Source organism: Alternaria arbusti (assembly GCF_024043155.1).
Source record: "Alternaria arbusti strain BMP 1465 chromosome Unknown scaffold_8, whole genome shotgun sequence".
Classification (NCBI taxonomy): Eukaryota; Fungi; Ascomycota; class Dothideomycetes; order Pleosporales; family Pleosporaceae; genus Alternaria; species Alternaria arbusti.
The window spans coordinates 83441-102405 of NW_026249948.1; the positions used below are offsets into that span (position 1 = coordinate 83441).

Here is an 18965-nt window from a genome sequence, read left to right on the forward strand (position 1 = left end):
TGTTGTCATGCCACCGGAGCGCGCTCCCGTCTTTCCGCCTGTGGCGCCCAGTCAGGAATAACGCACCAATCACAACCTACCGTCCTAAACACTACCAAACGCTCTGGTACATGCGAACCAACCAGCGGGCAGAATCCTGCATAAACATCAGACGCTAGTCCCATCTTTTCTGGAACGTTGCCTGACCCGGTGCATTTCCTACTCTCACCATCAGATAACCCAAGCCACGGTCTTCGCTGACTAGTCAGCACACCGTTATGAGTGTTCGGCGACGCGGCGTTGTGGCTGCAGAATACGATAGCAACAGGCGATGGCACGAATTCAGGGCTCTCAGAAGACATGCCGATGTCGTCCATCGAAACATCGGTGAGAAACAAGTATATCCAACGTGGCTATGAGACACGGCGTGCCCCCAAGCCACCACTACACAAGCCAAACAAACCGCATTCAGCACAATGGGTCAGTACTGCTTCGACTCACATAGCAGTCAGCGTCATCACCCCATAGTCCCTCCCATTCGTCCTCTACCTGCATCTCGTTCCCCAACAACACCCCTGTCCAGTCTGTCTCATACACCTCCCCCTGTTCATCCCCGACACACACACACTCTCTCTCATCTCCGCACCTCGGCTTCTCGAAGGCGTTCACAACATTCCACTACGTTTCCAGAAGGCCCGAAAAGTAAGTGGGTGTACGGGTAAAGTCACAGGAGAACCCCAACATGTGGGGTAGACCAGGCCACCTACCGCACCCCTGGTCTGCTCTTGCAGGATCTATATTACATTTCTACCAGGGGGTGCACGCGTTAGCTTCAGTGTGAAGGAGCGCGCGGCGCGCGGGCTAAGGCCAGAGTTGCGATGATGCGTTTCACGTGTACTGATGGCACTCAGAGTGGTGATAGGATGGTATTTCGCTATGTGTGTGGGTCGCATATGTATGTGCGTTCTGGAGTAGCCTCATGCGAGATGCATGCGAGATGCCTCGTGTGGTCTTCGGTGGGACGCTTTGGTCACCGTAGAAGTGGCAATGCGTAGCGGAGTAAGCCACCGTGCCGTACCGAGCCCGGATTCATTATGGGGTACATCTTTGTACCCACAGATCATCTCTTCAGTTCATTGCGGTGACCCACTCAGTGGTTTTCTGGCTGTGCTTCGCCACCACGAGGACCTGATCTAAGGACCTGGTGAGATCAACGCAGCGGCTTGCTGGTTGCCTGAGTCGACTCAAGATCGTCCCAGCTGGTATGACCGGAATCTCAGTGGAGAACTAGTTCTTGTCGGAAGTTGGTGTAGACACTGTGTCATGCCAAATTGCCCCATATTGAGCAGCGACTCGCCAATCACTCTCGGCATGTACACTCGGGGTGCGGCAGATGTGAGGACCTGGTTGATGGAGACCTAGTACTTATCTGTCTCAACGTCCGATACAGGATGTTGGGGATGAAGGTCTGTGCTGGACCCAGAAATGGGTTCGTCGAGAAGCGCCGCGTGTGTCGTGTAGATGATAGTCGCTGTCGCGTGCGATCGTCGCTCGACTTGCTGATCCATCATATGGTACGCGGAGGCTACCAGAAGTGGAAGGTCACTTCAACTATTCAGGTATGGCAAGCATATGAATCTGCGCTGTAGCTTTCCTGCTTTGAGAAGCCCACAGTCGTAGTCGTGTACTGGGTGGCAATTTGGTACTGCGAGATTAGAGTCATACGTCGAATTTGAGTCCTGCTGTCCGTAGCCACATCTGTCGCTTGCCTTCGGCTTCGCGAATGATCTCAGCGGAAAGCTGTAGGCTGGGTGCGAGATGAGCGTATCGCTCCATTTCCAGGACAACGTTGTTGATGATATCGTCCATAGTCGCCGGTGGAGGCAGTAGCTGAGATAGCGAGGGAGTCATTGTTGCGCCCATGATGAGCAATGTCTGGGAGATGATGCTACAAAACTGTCAGCAAACGCAATGTTGGCATTTGGTGAAACTTACGAGAGAGCGCCCTGGAACAGATAAGGCAGGTGCCCTGCGTGGTGCGCAGTGATGTACTCCAATTGACGAACGCATGCTTCCAAGCACTTGTGGCAATTATCCTGCACACTCGAATCCATGGCTAAAGTCTCGTCCTGCAAGACCAAAAGCACGTATGGGCGGAATATGATGGTACGGCATGCGAAGTAGCGCAGTCTCAAAACGGTCTGAACCGGGTTTTGTAAGGGTACTCTGTCCAGCGGGAATTGCATGGCAGGTGGTAGCCCAGCATACCATTGGTTGAGCTGGTAGTCGAGTTCCACAACCAAAGGATCTAGTTGTGCGATCGAGGTCGCAGCTGGGCCTTTGGAATAGGGTGTTGTTCTGATGTAGAGCATGGAGCTCACGCGATTGAGTAGTCGCCGAAGAGCGATCTCTGCAAGAAAATACCACAGTTCATCTCGGCCAACAGCTTCCGTTCCAAGATCCTCGAATCCGGTGGGCAATGCAAAGCCTTCTTCAAATTGTGCGAGGCCGGAATGGGGAAGGTCGAGCTCCGCTAGCAGGTCGCTTTCGATCATCACAGCGTTCCAGTACACTCTTCTGCCCAGCTCCTCTTCTGCTGGAGACACGCGACCAGGGGCGCTCAAAAGGAGTTGCAACTTCATACTGGCGCCAGATAACACGTTCCAGGCTTCAACCGGGCGTACAAGATACACCAAGTATGCAGCAGCAAGGATTTGACATTGCGCAGCTACCATGTTGTTTCTCGTCATGACGGTCGGCAATAGACTCCATGCTGCGGTAAAGTATGCCAGGCCTGGAGGATCCTTATCAGGGTTTTGCTGTGTGATACTGCCGGTGCTTGCAGCATGACCTAGCGCAAGAACGAGAAGAACTATGCAGCTTTCAGGCCCATCTCGGAAACCATGGCTGAGGGCGGTTTGGTAGTGGCTGCTCCATGTGTACGGATTGACGACTGCATAGAAAACGTTCACTCTCTCAAAATACGCCTGCACATATGCGCCAGTATTTGAGAGATCCAGCCCACGGCTCGTTCCAAGGCTTACAGACTCCCGCGTCATCTCAAGTTGGAGAAGAAGCTTGGCGTCATATTGGCGAGACACGAGCTCTCTGATCATGGGAGATGACAGCAGATTGAGTGCCGCAGTATTGTGGGTTTTCGGCATGGTCGAGATGTTTGACGGGTGGTTGGTCCATGTTCCTATGCCGTTGATCGGCTGTACCATGCCGAGATGGGGTATATTGCCGGTGCTACGGGCGAGGAAATCTTCGCTGGTGGAATTGCTCGCGGCTGGCGAATGCGATGATAATGAGAAATTACTAGTGAGGCCAGATTGTAAAAGACCCTCGATGCGGTTCAGATGCTCTAGGATCAGCTTGTCGCCTGCGTCCAGCTTAATGCCCGGCTCTCGGTATATGCACTCGGCATTCAGCTCTGTACACAACCTGCACTTTGGCCTGTTTCCGTCGCATCGACTCTTTCGTGACCGACATATTTCGCACTATTTGATGTCAGTTTTCTGAGATGGAGGAGTCGAAATAAGGATGATGTACAGCGATCGTCGCACGCCGGCGCGGGTAGTCTATCGTGTCGGTACTTGGGCGCTTCTTTGTGCTCGGTCGCTGTTCGGTGCTCGTGCCGTTGGTACCATTGCTAGTAGGTGCGATTCCATTCGACGCGGGCGGGGTGTTGTCATTGGACATTTCCCGGTCTGTGCCAGATGATTGAGACATGTTGCGGGGCCTCTTCTTGAAGGGATTACTCAAACCACCGTTTCCTGTGAAAAGTCCATTCGGGGGGTCGAGGAGATGAGGAGACGTCAAGGCGGACTTGAGGATAAAGGTATTTGCGTCGGGCAGAGCGGAGAGATTGAGGCAGAAGGCGTCGCGTGGGAAGCCTCCATTAGTGGTCGCTGCTGACACGGGACTAACATCTGGAGAAGGAGTAATTCCAGCCATGATTGGTGGACGGTTAGACAGCGGCCGGGGCACGCTGCACAACTTCTGCGGCGTGCAGCCACGATATCGAGACAAAGTCCTGGGTTTCAAGGCGTCACAGGGTGTCAGAGAGGCGTAGCTGATGAAGGTAGGGCACGGCAATCCGGTATGAAGATGAGACGGCAGGACGCACGACGATTATAACCACACCGAATCTCGCCTCATCCTTAGCTCCTACACCTACACATGTCACCAAACGGGCTTTGCGAGATGAGCGAGGCGAATGCGGGGGTGACAAGGGCATCAAGCACTCCACATTTGCGCTCTGACAATCAAAAAATGGCGCCAGTGATCCTTCCAAGGGTCTCGCGTCGAGCCGTGGCCGGCACCGTCATGTTGCTACCCACCCACGGCCGCAGCTTCGCCCGGTCGACGATAGATTGCCTGCAACCTGCCGGACGTTTGGGTAGACACACGATCAGCGTAGTGGTGGTGGCAGCCTCGAACGAGTGGTGGCAGCCTGCTTACAGAAGGGTCTGCAGGAAGCACGGAGCATGCGAGGCATGCGGTGTGTCTGGAGAGGCCCGCGAAGCGACATGCCTGCCTTCCAACTCTCCAGCGTGCTAATCGCGTACAATAGGCTAATACACCAGGAAAACGGCCGACCTAAGATCGTACTGCGCATGCTATTGCCTTGGCATGGTGGGTTCAGCATGACTGTGATCAGCGAACGGCGGCAGTGGACCTGCATCAACAGCATCTCCTGATCATTCGCGCTACGCCTTCACAAGTCCGCTGCATTTCCATATTGCTACCAAGCCACTCGAACTCCACTCGAAGACTTGCACCCCGTCTGATAGGCGCAAGCATGCTTCCATGCAGCAATTCATATTAAAACGCTGCCCAAGTGCAATTACCAGGTACATCCTGGCGTCTACCTAGGTACCTGTAGGAGCCGTGGAACAAGTGGACTCTTCCACACAACAGCTGGGGTATCGACCAGTGATGTTCGCTGCTGACTCCGGCACTGCATCCTAGGATTCATTGACTTCGACTATGCGTGTGCCGGTGATCCAACACCGTGTACAGAACGCTCTTATCGACTGACTCAATGCTGAGTCGAAGCGGCATAACGACAACCATAGTGCAGTTCCAAGACACGGAGTCGTCTGTCTTCGTATAGCTTAGCCTAGGGGCTGAATGACCTGCGATGGCGCAACCAGTGAGGCAAAGCTTCTAGAAGACGAGGAAGAAGACATGTCTTGGACATGTTGATCTGCGCTTCGAGCGGTTGAACCCCAGTCGTGCGCCACATGATGGGGTAGACGCTCGGTATGTCGACATGACCAGGATGCTTTCTGCTCAATGGCGTAGCCTGGTGGTTATGTCTCAGGCTATGCGTTCTGCCTTCTGAGCGCAAGGTGAATAGCCGGTGGGTACCTGAATCTGACTACCGTTCGGTATCGTGGAGTCTGTTCAGGCGGCCACGAGTGGTTCGGTCGGCAGGAAAATGCGTCCGCTGTCTTTGGAAAGGCAGAAGATGCGATGCGTGACGCAGGAGTGGTCATGATCGGTATTGCGTCAGGGTTAGGCTTATCGGCTCCTCAATGCAACGGCAGATGTCAAGCCAACTCAGCAACGTCATGTAGCCTTGTAGTACTCCATCTGAACATGACATTGTAAGGCTACCGATGCATCGCGTGCCGTATCCTGGGAACGAAGCCGACTACTTTGACTTTCTGGTGCAGACGCTTGGAAAAGTGAGCTGGGTCTAAATCAGACACCGTACCTGCTACTCCCAAATTGAACGTGGGATGTGACGATGAGGTCGGTAGATCGAACAGTAGTCAATCTTTCTGCCTCGTGAGCTCCTCACTACTTGAATTATAACCGCAAGCGACTACCACTCAACTTTTGCGAGCCCTCGCGTGGACCGTCTCAGAGAAAGGATGCAGCTGGTTTGAGTGAGAATGGCATCTGGCTTATTAAACGCTCGGTCAGTGATACTCACAGTCAATCAAAAAGATGTAGATGGCGTCATCATCAGCGGGAACAGTTTCCATCGTCTCCATTCGAGTCGTTTTCGCGAGGGCGTCGCTTCCTGTTACACGGATACAAACGCATAGCCATGCCGAATAGGAAAGAGCGACACAGCCCAAAAATGGCAAACAAACAAACAAGACACTTCGAGAAGGGCCCACGGAGATCGCCGCCTGCTGGCATTTAACCACATGCGCAAGCAACCTACATTGACACACTTCGGAGGACCGCGCGATCGACGAAGTGACACAAACACCAATCTGCAAGGGTAGCTTCTTTGTACGACCCAAAGCATGAAGCCGGAAGCACTCGACGCTATCACGACACAAACCATGAGGCCGAAAGCACTTGAAGCTATCACAGCTCACAATACGGAAGAGAAGACGCCAGCTAGGCAACGTGTATGCTTCTCTTACGTTCACCCTATACCCTACACATACTGACGCCGGTCAGACTTCTCCTCACCAAAACCAAGATACCACGAATTCCTCGTCCGCATCCCCAAGATCAGCGTCAAATAGTAGCACGATCAGCACAGACGGCACCTCAGAGGCCACCCCGACCGTCGCAACCATCGTCTCAGATGTCGTTGAAACCGTCAAAACCGCCGTCGATAGCGCTATCGCCTGGGCCGAACAAAAGGTTGATAAGCTGAGTGCTGAGCAAGACACTACGGGTCCGTACGCTTCGCCAGCCACTTGCATGCCATCTGATCTCGATGCTATTGCCAGCGGCATTCTTCCGGCTCTGCCAGCTACGAGGCAATATGATGGGGGTGTTGACGATGGGTTGAAGGAAGCAGATGGTACTGAGAAGAGTGTGACGACTGGAGATGGAGAGGACGTACGGAAGTGAGGGAAGTAGGATGAAGGGGAGAGCGCAAGTTGCAAGGCTTTGCAGATGATCTGAATGGCAGCGAACGAGGAGGTAAATTCTGCATGATGGAGTGGCATATGATACCCAAGCATAACTTCGAATGATGAGAGAGTTCGATGTACTCGCACCAGCGAATGGAGATAATGGATAACATGCGGTCATGAAGCAATCGTCAAGCGAATGAGGATGATCGCGACCGTCAGAAGCAGTCATCGAGGTGAGGTCAAAGTGTCAAGCTGCACCTACTTCTCTACCGAGTAGACTAGACTGTTTTCTTTCTGACGAGGTAGCCACGCTTCATTTATCCTATATCTGTCTAATTCCAGTCGCATTCAGAGAAGCTTGTGGCGACCCAAGGTGAGGTACACAAGCTCTATCTTCAAGTATCCACAGTTGGCAATAATCAAGCTGGAGAGTGAGATTCGGCTTGATGGTCAGCTCTTTTGAGCCTAGCATTTGCCTAAATAGGCCTAGCCGTGTCCTTCATTCGCTCGCTCCCCATCTCCAAGTCCCATGTTGACTTGATTGTTGACATCTCTGCACTCACATATCCTTTTCATTAACTCACCCCTCTTCACCATGGCGTACCAATGTCCCATCTGCTCAAAGAATTGCACTTCCGAACAAGCGCTGGAAAACCACACGGGCACCAAGGACGCCGCCCTCCGCCGCGCTCACGCATGTCACGAATGCGAGTCTTGGTTCTGCATCCAGAGAGAGATAAATCAACATCGCGACGCATTGTCTCATGGTACCACGTTCAGCTGCGACGTTTGTAAGAAGCTTTTCGGAAGCAAGCAGGCTGTGGGATTGCATAAGAAGTCGTCGTCGCATAAGCGAATGCTGGCTCGCACGAACTCCGTGACTGGAGCGGTTGCATCTTGGTATGAATGAGTCATGGTCAACCCTTTCATTGGAGTAATGTAGTCATGTGCAATAGATTTGTCTTTTTCAATAGCTTTGCCACTTCCCGCACGTCCAGTTTTCAACCTCGCTGTTGATACTCGAGAAGATGCGAAAGACTGGAAGGATTCTTGAATGACCGTATCTAGGTATATGGGCGGAGGGCCGGTCATTTAAACAAGAATAATGGACCTACGTTCTCCGAACAAGGCCATCCTGCTAATCTCGATCGTTTTATGCCTGCCCACACTACATAGCCCTACTCGACTGTAGGTATCTTGGTTTCCTGGGATGGTCTGGAGAACCAAGCAGTATAACGTATGGCCTGCCTCGAATTCGTCTATTCCCGTCTCTAGTGATCTTTTCCATGAGGCTTTGTACCGTTCGCCATCGCCCGGTATGAAGAGAGCTTGAGGACCATGGCACACCGTTACAGGTAAACAGACCAGGGTCACTTGCCCCAGCCTGCTGAACTTCCGAGTGTCGGGCCAGGAGTAATTGATATGGCCCACAGCAGGAATGCCTTTCTCGACCAGAGCTAGCCCGGAGATGTGGTGCTCGTTTGGCGTCACTGCCAACAAAACGCCAGACAAGCCCAACGATGCTCTCGACGTTACTCCGAACGGATGGTTCTCGCAGGTTACTGGATCCGAAACATCGAGAATATCGTATAGTGGAGTCAAGGGCGTGCGCCGCAACCCCGCGTAAGCATCGTACGACAAAACCGCTTTGTAGTCCACACCACCTTTGATTGAGGCCCATGACCATGACGGTGCCCTAGCTGATCTTGTTGCGCCTCTACTCTCAGCTGGTCCTGCTTCCCAAAGGAGACCGATGATCATATCGCGCCTCCACAGCCCCGCATGGTAGCTGTCGTTCACTGCCATTCCAAACCTTTTCGCAATGCCGGCTATTGCAGGTAGCTCATCTTCCTCATATGTTAGACTCCGACTTGTATACTCGGTTACTATCTGGTACCAGCAGGAATATGAGTCGGTCGCTGGCTCTTTCTGTATTAATGATGTTATACCATTTACTATGCAATGAAGAAGCCGGTGATGATCGTGTGATATATCCGGAGCGTGCAGAATTCCCAAAGGATACTTCTCGTTGGTCGATAGCGTCGGGCAGCGCCAGATGAGACCGTTTGTCGAGAACATGATGGAGCGGCGAGACAAGATCTGCTCCTGCAGGACCCAGGCTCTTTGGACTAAGAAATCCTGACCGTAAGCAGTGTTGTCTGGTTCACCAGACATCCTTTCTCCCAATAATGGATACCGGTATAGGTGGCATGCCTGTCCGAATACCACGATTGGACAAGGCCAAGAGATTAGACCAAGGCGCTCTTTCCAAAGTCCTTGTGTGGAGTCTGCTGCTGCTGCCGCCGAAATGTTCAGTATCGAGTTGCCGTACACAACCCCCATTTTCGGTGCTTCTTTCGCCCAATCTTCTTGCGTCTCTTGCTCTTGGATGATACAAAGGGAATCAATCCAGATGTATTCTATGCCTATCTCCCTGCAGACCTTAACAGCGTGCCTGAACGTTTTTGGCAATGCCTCGTCTTCGATTCCCCGCTGTCGGCAAGGAAGGGTTTGATCAGTCGTCGACAACGGTCGGTTGTTGGGATCTCCCCAGCAGTGGCTTAGAGTGGCGTAGTGACCGTTTTTCTTATTTCCAGACACTAAGTAGCATTTGCTAGATCCTCTACTCCCCACTGCAACCACTCTCGTGGGTAAGGACGGAGGCTGAGAATCTGCTTGGGAACAGGCTGGATGTGAACTTGTGCAGATATCCAGCCAGGTCTTGATCCTTGATAGACTCGCCGATGAGCCCGTGTTAGTATCACTCCCTGATGGAAGACATGTTTCCGGAAGGTCACGAAGACTGGCTGTTCTACTGATTAGACTCATGGGATGCGGGATATGATGAGAATGAAGAACACTCACTATCCATAGCTTTACATATCAGTCGTCCGCGCATATTATGCGGCAAGTCCCCACATAGTATGGTGATTTGTACCTCATCAGGGATAAAATTCTCGTGCGGCAGCGTCTTCCCTATTCTTTTGAAACTGAGTCTGCTGCCGTCGTTCAGGGAAACCGAACGAAACCCCAGTTTACCAACCCATCCACCCCCTGTCTCTTGTTCCAAGCGGCATACATCCTCCCACGCTATCAAAATCAATACGCAAAGATGGCAACCCCCACGTGCACTCTTTAGTAACGCATCAAACGAGTTATGATGATCCACTATAACCTCGCGAAAGTTGTTGATTTCCTCCCAGTACGTACTGTCCAGGCGATCGAGGCTCATACAAGCGGAACAAAGTCGGTCACTTTTTGAGCGCTCTGGTATGCGGAATTGACCAATTCCGAAGCAGGCTGGTCGAGCCTGCTTGCCACCAGTAGGAAAAGCCCATTCTTTAGTATTGATTCTTGTACCAACCGATACAACTTCGCAAGGCAAAGGATCCTGAGTCGTTGGGGCTGGATGCTTTGAAGACGAGTGAACCTGATCCATTGGATGGAGGTCTGACAGTACCCACGTGAACAAAGCCTTGGAAATCAGTACCCTTGCGCTTGATTGGACAGCAACGATAAGGCAGGCCAATCGGTAGTTCTGATTCAGGACAGACAAACGAACTTGGCGAGCGGTGGAGTGAGAGTTTGACTTTTGGCTGGAGGTATGGAGGGATGGAGGGAAGAACGGCTGGCGAGATGGGGTAGACGAAGATATGGATGTTTGTGGGCTTCGATACATATGGTGGCTGAAGTTGCGGGGCAGTGCACCTCTTCCGATCAGATATCCAGCGAATTAAAGTCAATGCAACCATCTGAAAACGTCTTTCTCTAGGCGCTGCGACGCCCTAGGGCCACGTCGTAATACTCAGCGACATGATCACACAGCCTAAGCGATGCTTAAGGCAGTCTGAAAGAAAGCCAGCGCAGATACCACAGCCGCGAGCCTAGACCGAGTCAGCACAATGAGTTTCCAGTAATGTCCAAAAAATGAAGCATGCCTAGGCATCCCACCGATCACGAAATGGGTCTCGTCTGAACTGATGATGCCGCACGATATGCACGGCAAAAGAAGCTATACGTCCAATTCATTGGCGCGTTGCCAGACATCATGTCCATCTGTATCAGATCAAGTGCGCTCTCATGGCTAGCCCTCTGCCTGTCGCCTCTAGCCCCGTGGGCAGTGGCAGCCCTGGAGTCAACCGTTGACGTTTTCGTGGAAGTCGCGTCGACAGCGACCTGAGCACACCAACCTCCCGGCGGACCCGCAAAAGGTGGGGAAACCGTTCCCAATCCACACTAACCTCGGTCCCAGCCAAAAGCATCACAACGACGCGGGCGTGACATGCGCGTCTCTGCAAACGCCATAGAGCCCTCCTATTCTCCTCCTTTTACCAATTCGTAATCTCTCTCAAACCCAGCACCAGCTTTAGGGCGATTTTAAAAGCAGCATTCACCACTATGACGTCGATAACCTCGCAGTCGCATCCCCTGCTGCAGGCTTCTTCAGCCGCGTACGCTATTCTGGCGATTGGACATACGGTAATAGATCATAGAGTTGTTTAGATATCGCGGTATATTGACAAAATATCGCAGCTGAAGGGTATGGACCAGTTCAAACACCCGACAATGAACACACTGCCGCTCATGCTCCGTGGTGCGAGTAAGATCGGTTGGTACGAGGGCAGCGGATTCTTTATTATCATGAGTAAGTCTACAGGCAGATGTCACAAGCATGGGGCCTCGCGATTGACAGTCCAATAGGCATTCTCAACTACAAGTGGTCGGTCACGGGTATCTACGACGTGTACGACAAGAGCATCGCGGGTGTCCTGACGACCCTGTTGGCAGCAGCGGGTGCGGCTTACTGGAAGAGCAATGATAGACCTACGGCTATCACGCTGGGTGTTGTTGCTATTCTGCAGGGACTGGGTGTGAGGAATGCATCGTACTCGCGCTTGACTTAGATGTCATGGCATGTACAGGGCAAGTTCAGGATATATCTCGAAAAAGACACATTATTATTACTGCTAATTCAGATCCACTACTTGAATCTGACATCATGGAATCGTTATCGTAGACCCTTGAATCGTTAAGAAGGAACATTATGGGTATAGAACACCATGACAGCACCTGTCCAACTTTTGAACCATTAACCGTGAAGACAATCAAAGCATTACCCGTACCGTGAACGCCGTCACCTTTCCCTGCGCCATTTTGATACTAATGAGCGCTTCTTGAGCGCACCATTTTTGTCCTCTTACTCCTGGGTCTCCTCGTTCTTCTGGATCCTGACGGGTACGGAGCGCTTGGCGCTGCCGAGCAGACGCTCAAGGCGGGCGACGTAGTAGTCGGCGAAGCTCTTGCTGTCATCACGCTTCCACTCATCGTTGGCCAGCTGCTCGAGGCGTAGGCATGTACGGTCGACCATGTCTTCGATTTCCTCAGCCCAGTTGCTCTTCTCAGTGACGCCATCGCTCTTCAAGCTAGCACCGTCGCTGCCGCCAACGATGGTCTTAATCGACGCACTGCTCGTCTTCATGAGTGTGGAGGGGAAGCAAGGTGCAACCGAGTTCGTAGGCAAGTCGTCGGAGGTGAAGGTCAGGTACTCTACGATGCGCGGGTTGACGGCAGGGGAACCTAAAGCGATAGGAACTGAGCCCTCGGTCACATCGATGGGGTCAAGGGTCTTACGAGCTTGTCCTGGGTCTTGCTTGTCCCTACCGCCGTCGCTCAACACCTCGGATATGCTCGCAATATCGACTTCTTCGTCCTCGTTGATGGATGCCTCTGGTGAGTAGTTGCTGGAGCCCACATCTCCCTCGCGGTGACGGAGCTTGCGGTCATTGATCTTCAGCTGCGCGAGTCTATCGCCAACCACACTGAAGCCGCGACCGCGGGTCACAGGGAAGCGATATGAAACGGACGGAGCGGGAGAACCGAAGATGGGTGTGTTGATGGGTGGCGATGGGTAGGCGGCCTCCAGGGCGGCCTCGTTGAGCGACTCTTGGATAGGGCCTAGAATCCTGGCGACGGCAGTGTAGTCCATCTCCGGAGGAGGGTCAACGGGCTCGTAGGGACTGCCTACAGACTCAGTGGCTGGTGTAGGATTCGGCACCGACGGGCCATCGGACTGAGAGTCCAGCGAAGTGACCTTGGTCGTAGTGGTGGAAGTCATGATGCTGTTGGAGTTGAGGGCTGACTTGCGAGTATTCCTGACTATTTGAACCCGTTAGTGTTGCTGAGATATTCCAGCGCTGTGATAGGCCGAGCCAGGTGAAGCAGACTTCTAGTTGCGAATGGTGATGGAGTCGGCGGAAGTGCAGGTTACTTACTTGTACCAGCTACTGGCGCCGGGTTATTATAGTGACGCAGTTGATATCCGTGACGCAGAAGGTCGACCGTGAATGTAGTCGCTGGTAGTTGTCTGGTCTGAGTGTGGGGAGTGCGGATGGTGATTGTGGAGAAGGTGCGTGCGCCTGCCCAAGTTCAAGAGCGTGGAAGCAACGAACGCGTCACGGGCAAACACAGCACCGGAGGTAGCCGCAGGACCTAGACCTTTGTATGGAGGTTAAGAGATGCTGGGGGTGCAAACGGTTTGTGGGGTGAAATGCGCAATTCAAAGTGATGTGTTGAAAGTTGACTGCATTTGCGCTGCACCTACACCCTCCGCGGTAGATGTTCTAGACCAGCAGCACGTATTGAACCCATACTGCGCTGTCGGATCGCTTCAATTTCGCCCGATGGCGTCCTGAACACGGAAGTGCTAGAGGGCAGATCGTGAAGTGCGATGCCAGGTGTGTCCGCCGGCCCACTGTTCGGCTCACCCAAGCCCTCGTTGTTCCTCTTCGTCTCCTTCTTAGCAGCGTACCACGACGGGAGATTGTAATACACTCCGCACAGGAAGATGCCGATCCACAACACCAGCTCGGTGCCATAGATGACCAGACCCAGGACATCAAGCTTAGGCTGGAAGACTACTGACACCAAGGAAAAGAGATCTCCCAGGGCATCGATGCCGACAAAGATGAAGGAAATGCCACGAACGGTCCGGTGAACGTAGACATCCACGTAGTGTCTCAAGACACCCGCAGCGAGGAGAGCGGCCGAAGCAACAGCCATGAGGATGCTGGGCCAGTGCAATCCTTCTGACTTGGCATGTCCGATGGCAAAGATGAGACCAGCTTGAATGCCGCCCATGAGGCACGCTACAGGGACGACAACTGCGAGCGAGCGGAGAACCGACCAACTCTTTGGGATGTTAGATGCTGTACTCATACTCGAGTTGTTGATGGTACCAATTACCTTCTCATAGTAGTAGCACTGAATCCAGGTTACCAGACTCAGTACGGTAAGAATCTGAGGCTGAATGCGCAGAGCGATGTTGAAGTCTTCAGCAATGTTGTACACACCGAGGGGAACCCCGGCCCATGCCCACAGCATCATCATGGTCGGCTGAAGTCCGATAGCATTGTGCCTTCGATAATTGATGACGATTTGTGGGATTAGCTGGACCACGCTCTTAGCTGAGTCTCCCGACGACAGCTGTGGGAGACTTGGGTACCTGAATGGACCAACACACCTGTCTTGGTCAGCACAATTCTTTCGAGATCATGTATAATACATACTGCTCCCAGCGTCCCTAGCACGTTCGCAGCAACTGGTACATCCATGATCAGATGATGATAGCCGGGATGTGGAGGACGCGTTTGTGATGTTCAGATTTGAATCGTCTGCACGCTCCACTGCACGTCCACGGCATCCCTCTTATCTACGCGCCAAGAGCAATTGTACAGCAACAACATGTTTCCAATGGCGCTACGAAGTCACGGAAGCAGGAGAATTACGAACTCCGATGCCGACGCATAACCCGCAGCTGTACCGCCGTCAACGGCGAAGGCGCGATGACGCACGGCATGGTTGACCCTGGAACGCGTGCATACCGCCGAGGTCCGATCATGGAAGAGCTTAGAAATCACCAATTGCTCGCCGCGACATATCGCAACCACCACTGGACTTCCAGGCAGTCAAAGATGGCGCAGGAATCGAATGAGAAGGACGAAGGTCAGGATATCGCGGGAAGGCCTGGGTACAAGAAGCTGGCGAATGGCATTATACTCGGTCCAGATGGCAAGCCGTAAGTACCGTCAACCCTCCAATGCGCCAGACGACATACGCGCAGGACAACTGCCATCCTTACGACGAAGACGGTTGCTAACATATGTGTCCGAACTACAGATGCCGAGCCTGCAACGACCTAACCTCCCTCATGGCCATGTCAGGCAAAATGCCCAAGAAGCGCGCACCCGCAGCAGCTCCCACCACCACCGCGCCCTCCCTCCCCGCCGACTGCCCACCCGACGTCGAAGCCCTTGGTCGCTCCTCATGGACCCTCCTCCACTCGATAACCGGCTCATACCCCACGAACCCCTCTCCCCAACTGCAATCCGAAACCAAATCCTTTCTCACCACATTCGGCAAACTATACCCATGCTGGGTGTGCGCCGAAGACTTCCAGAAGTGGATGCAGAAGAACACACCAAGAGTCAGTTCGAGGAACGAGTTTGGAGAGTGGATGTGTGAGGCGCATAATGCTGTTAATGAGAAGCTGGGGAAGGAGCAGTTTGATTGTAAGAAGTGGGAGGAGAGGTGGAGGACGGGGTGGAAGGATGGGAGGTGTGATTTCTAGGGTCAGGAATGAGGGAATGAGGGGCATGAATGGTGTATGATTATGTGTACATGAAGATACTGGATGGGCGATTTGTTGCATAGCGAAGGACACCACTCTGTACGAATACAAACTAGACACCGGCATTGGGCGGCGTTAAGAAACACAACATCTCATCCACTACAAACACAATTCAAAGACTGAAACAACCAACACGACATTCCTCTGCGATCCCACTTCGTGGCTTTCAATGCGACATCTGCTGCCCCTCATCTTCAACACTGGTCCGCTACCAGTCCATTCGGTCTCGACCGCACCAAGCGTACTTAGTTAACACCACCCTGGTACAGGATTAGACTATGAAGTCACAACGTGTAATACAGAACAGCACACGCGACCATCTGCATGTCATACACACAACCGCTTCCGTCGAAGTCCCGTACACATCTCCACCAATGCCTCCACCAGCCCTCAACCCCAGCAAAACCACTCAACAACCTCAACATGTCGTTCGCCGCCGCCATAGCCGGCGGAATAACAAACAAACACAAAGCCTCCTCCTCATCTTCTCCCACCAACCCCTCCACAAACATCGACCGCAACTCCGCAATCGCCCTATCCATACTCCTCTTCCTCATCCTCCTAGCCATAACATGGTACCTCCGCCTCCACTTCGCACAAAAACGACAAGCCGATCTAGAACGGCAGTCGCAAACGCAATTGAACGGTGGAAACTACGAGGTCAGCCCAGTAACGGGGAGAGTGACGTGGAACCGGCAGTGTAGTTCATGTGGGCATGGTAGCCAAGATACGAGGAGAAATAGGGCGGCGAGTTTATTGAAGCTGAAATCTGTGGTTGTGAGGAGGGATTCTGTTGCTGGGTCTTCATCTTCATCGACCAGTGCCCCGACACCAACATCTCCATATAACAGCGGAGATGTTGAGAAGAGGAAATGGCCTGGACTAGCTCAGTGGCGGACAACAGACTCACGGTCTACAACATTAGGACCGAATGCTTTTGCTATACACGAGAATACGCTTCCGTTGACGTCGACGGAGCGTCCGTCACGTGTACACTCACGACGGCAATCTCTCAAAAGAGGGTCGTTTGATCCTCTTCCGCTGCATAACCCTGTTTACCCGGTTCCCGCACGTCGACGTAGTTCCTCGCTATCGCAGAATGCATATGATAAGCGGTGGTGGAACGAAGTTGCTCGGCGGGGCTCAACGACGAGTCCGACGCGGCGGTCTTCTGTGTTGGATGCTGTGCCGGAGCCGGGGGATATGGGTAGTGCAGACGGGTCTCGGAGGGTTGATAGAGTTAGTACGGGTAGTGCGCATGCGTCGTGGAAAGGGAGTCGATGTGAATCGGTCATTTATGATTGGACGAGGCCTGCGGATACTGAAGTACCGGCGAGGAGTGAGATGGAATTTAAAGGTGTGATTTGGGATGGACGGCAGCAGAGTAGGAGAGGTACTAGAGAGGAAGAGAGGATTCAACGCATGGATTGGGCGTTGAAGATGTAGTATAATCAATTCCTGCAAAGCACTCACATCCATGGACACATGCAAAGTCAACATCAAGATTGCAAAGAAGCAATTCATTTCTGCCTTTTCCTATCTTAACGTACTGTGGTTATAGGAGATTCTTTCTTTCTTCAGAGTGCGCGAATTCGATGCGACATCTCCTCGTATGCCTTCCTACCATCATTTGGCTAACATTATGTCTTTCTGCTGCGAATCCAAATTACAGGATGATTGTAGACCCTTCCTCGAATATGGTAATGAGCTCAGACCAGCTAGCTGTGGACAAATTGCGGTAATCGACTCGATCGTGGTATCTTGTGTATATCTCGCATTTGAGGGGGGATGTAGAGAGGTTTATCGCATGATCTCCTGGTAGATGAGGACTGTAAATTGTTAGCAGGGGTTCAGAGCACTTGTGGGATGTGCAACTTACGTTTCAGCTGCTCCTTGGTCAGGTTGTCCTTGTTCTTGTCAAAGTCGAAGAACTCCTCTGGAATCGGGTCGGCGGTCGGCTCGTCATCTGGGTCATGGTACGGCTCAAGGTATGGGTGCTTGAGCGCATCCTCGACTGTGATACGCTTGACAGGGTTGAACGCGAGTAACCGCTCGAGCAGGTCAAGCGCCAAGTCGTTGGTCTTGGGGAACATGGCCTTCCACGGGATCTTCTTCTTGAACGGCAGCGATCGGATGTATTCGCGAGCTCGGCGGGACTTGATGCCGTAGTAGTCTTCCATAGTGGGTGTGCCGAGCACATCGAGAATCAACGTAAGCTGGTGGTGATCTGGTGATTGTTAGTAACAGCTTTGGTGTAGGCTACTGGCGCAACACTTACAGTCCTTTCCGGGGAACAGAGGCTTTCCGCTAAGCATCTCTGCTAGAATGCATCCTACACTCCATACATCGATGGCCTTTGTGTACTCCTTGAAGGTAAGCATAATCTCGGGCGCACGGTACCATCGCGTTGCAACGTATTCCGTCATGAAACCCGAGTTGTCTTCGGTCGAGGCGGCTGATCGAGCCAGACCGAAATCGCAGACCTTGAGATCGCAGTTGGCGTTGAGGAGCAAGTTGGAAGGCTTGAGATCGCGGTGCAGAACGTTCGCGGAGTGCATGGCCTTCAGCGCGCGCAGGGTCTGGTAGATGAAGTACTGGCAATGGTCGTCCGAAAGCTCCTGGGTGCGAATGACGCGGTGCATGTCGGTCTCCATGAGTTCCTGGTAGGATTAGTAACTACGCATATCACTGAATGTCGGAGCTACACACCTGGATCAGGTACACTTCAGTGAAGGTCTCGTAGTTCCGAGGCTTCTGGATGTCGAGAATGGAGATGATGTTCTCGTGGTTGAAGTACCGGAGTAGCTTCATCTCTCGCAGTGTTCTCAGACAGAACATGGAGTGGTCAAAGGGCGTGATCTTCTTGATGGCGACCTTCTGGCCTGACGGCTTGTGTAATGCGGAGCTGTCGCGTGGTTAGCAGCTGTCTGGCTGGTACTGACAGATGAAGCCTACCAAACAACACCGTACGCGCCCTCTCCGACGACATCTTGAATATCGTACTGCTCTGAGACATTGAAAGAGATCTTTCTAGAGCTGCCACTCCCCGCTGGAGGCATGTTGGCGGTTGTTGTGGTTGGTACGCGCTGATGCGCAGTGAATTGGGTCAATTGAGCTGGGCTCAGTGATTGCGGGGTCGCGATTGCTGGATAGTCGGCAGGTGAAGAGCTGAAGAGGCGGAATGAGGATGCGTCTGCGGTGGTTCAAGTAGAATCTACAAATGCGCTGGTCAGCTTTGGGTCCTGGAAGGCTATATGGCAAGCATTGTTCGCAGAACAGCAGGCGTGTCTTGCGCGCGTTGGTGAAACGGCACTGTGTCAGACACTGAACCAGCCCCACGTGCTGTGCCCTTTGAGCCGCAAAAGGTGTTCATGGCGGCAACGCGCACGTCAGAATACAAAGAAGCACATGTGCTATTCGCCGCCACCTATGCATCCGCCCGTATCGTTTGACTTACCACAGAA

At 52.7% G+C, this 18965-nt stretch overlaps 7 protein-coding genes across 7 annotated transcripts; 3 read left to right on the forward strand and 4 right to left on the reverse strand.

Moving 5' to 3' along the window:
• Positions 1-1698: 1698 nt before the first annotated feature.
• Positions 1699-3936, reverse strand: J4E86_006400 (uncharacterized protein; the record flags this gene model as incomplete). The annotated part of the gene is made up of 3 exons (XM_051446929.1): positions 1699-1927; positions 1975-3479; positions 3532-3936. The coding sequence occupies 3 exons, from the start codon at positions 3934-3936 to the stop codon at positions 1699-1701; spliced, it is 2139 nt and encodes a 712-aa protein (XP_051301414.1).
• Positions 3937-6287: 2351 nt separating this feature from the next.
• On the forward strand, positions 6288-6810 carry J4E86_006401 (uncharacterized protein; the record flags this gene model as incomplete). The annotated part of the gene is made up of 2 exons (XM_051446930.1): positions 6288-6356; positions 6409-6810. 2 exons carry the CDS (start codon positions 6288-6290, stop codon positions 6808-6810), a joined length of 471 nt encoding a protein of 156 aa, XP_051301415.1.
• A 4571-nt stretch (positions 6811-11381) lies between these two features.
• On the forward strand, positions 11382-11719 carry J4E86_006402 (uncharacterized protein; the record flags this gene model as incomplete). Its single annotated transcript, XM_051446931.1, has 2 exons — positions 11382-11460; positions 11517-11719. The coding sequence occupies 2 exons, from the start codon at positions 11382-11384 to the stop codon at positions 11717-11719; spliced, it is 282 nt and encodes a 93-aa protein (XP_051301416.1).
• Positions 11720-12012: 293 nt separating this feature from the next.
• Positions 12013-12930, reverse strand: J4E86_006403 (uncharacterized protein; the record flags this gene model as incomplete). The annotated part of the gene is made up of 1 exon (XM_051446932.1): positions 12013-12930. One exon carries the CDS (start codon positions 12928-12930, stop codon positions 12013-12015), a length of 918 nt encoding a protein of 305 aa, XP_051301417.1.
• A 482-nt stretch (positions 12931-13412) lies between these two features.
• J4E86_006404 (uncharacterized protein) lies at positions 13413-14201 on the reverse strand (the record flags this gene model as incomplete). Its single annotated transcript, XM_051446933.1, has 1 exon — positions 13413-14201. The coding sequence occupies one exon, from the start codon at positions 14199-14201 to the stop codon at positions 13413-13415; it is 789 nt and encodes a 262-aa protein (XP_051301418.1).
• Positions 14202-14785: 584 nt separating this feature from the next.
• On the forward strand, positions 14786-15441 carry J4E86_006405 (uncharacterized protein; the record flags this gene model as incomplete). The annotated part of the gene is made up of 2 exons (XM_051446934.1): positions 14786-14889; positions 14991-15441. 2 exons carry the CDS (start codon positions 14786-14788, stop codon positions 15439-15441), a joined length of 555 nt encoding a protein of 184 aa, XP_051301419.1.
• A 1860-nt stretch (positions 15442-17301) lies between these two features.
• J4E86_006406 (uncharacterized protein) lies at positions 17302-18560 on the reverse strand (the record flags this gene model as incomplete). The annotated part of the gene is made up of 5 exons (XM_051446935.1): positions 17302-17330; positions 17381-17728; positions 17780-18161; positions 18211-18406; positions 18457-18560. The coding sequence occupies 5 exons, from the start codon at positions 18558-18560 to the stop codon at positions 17302-17304; spliced, it is 1059 nt and encodes a 352-aa protein (XP_051301420.1).
• Positions 18561-18965: the final 405 nt, after the last annotated feature.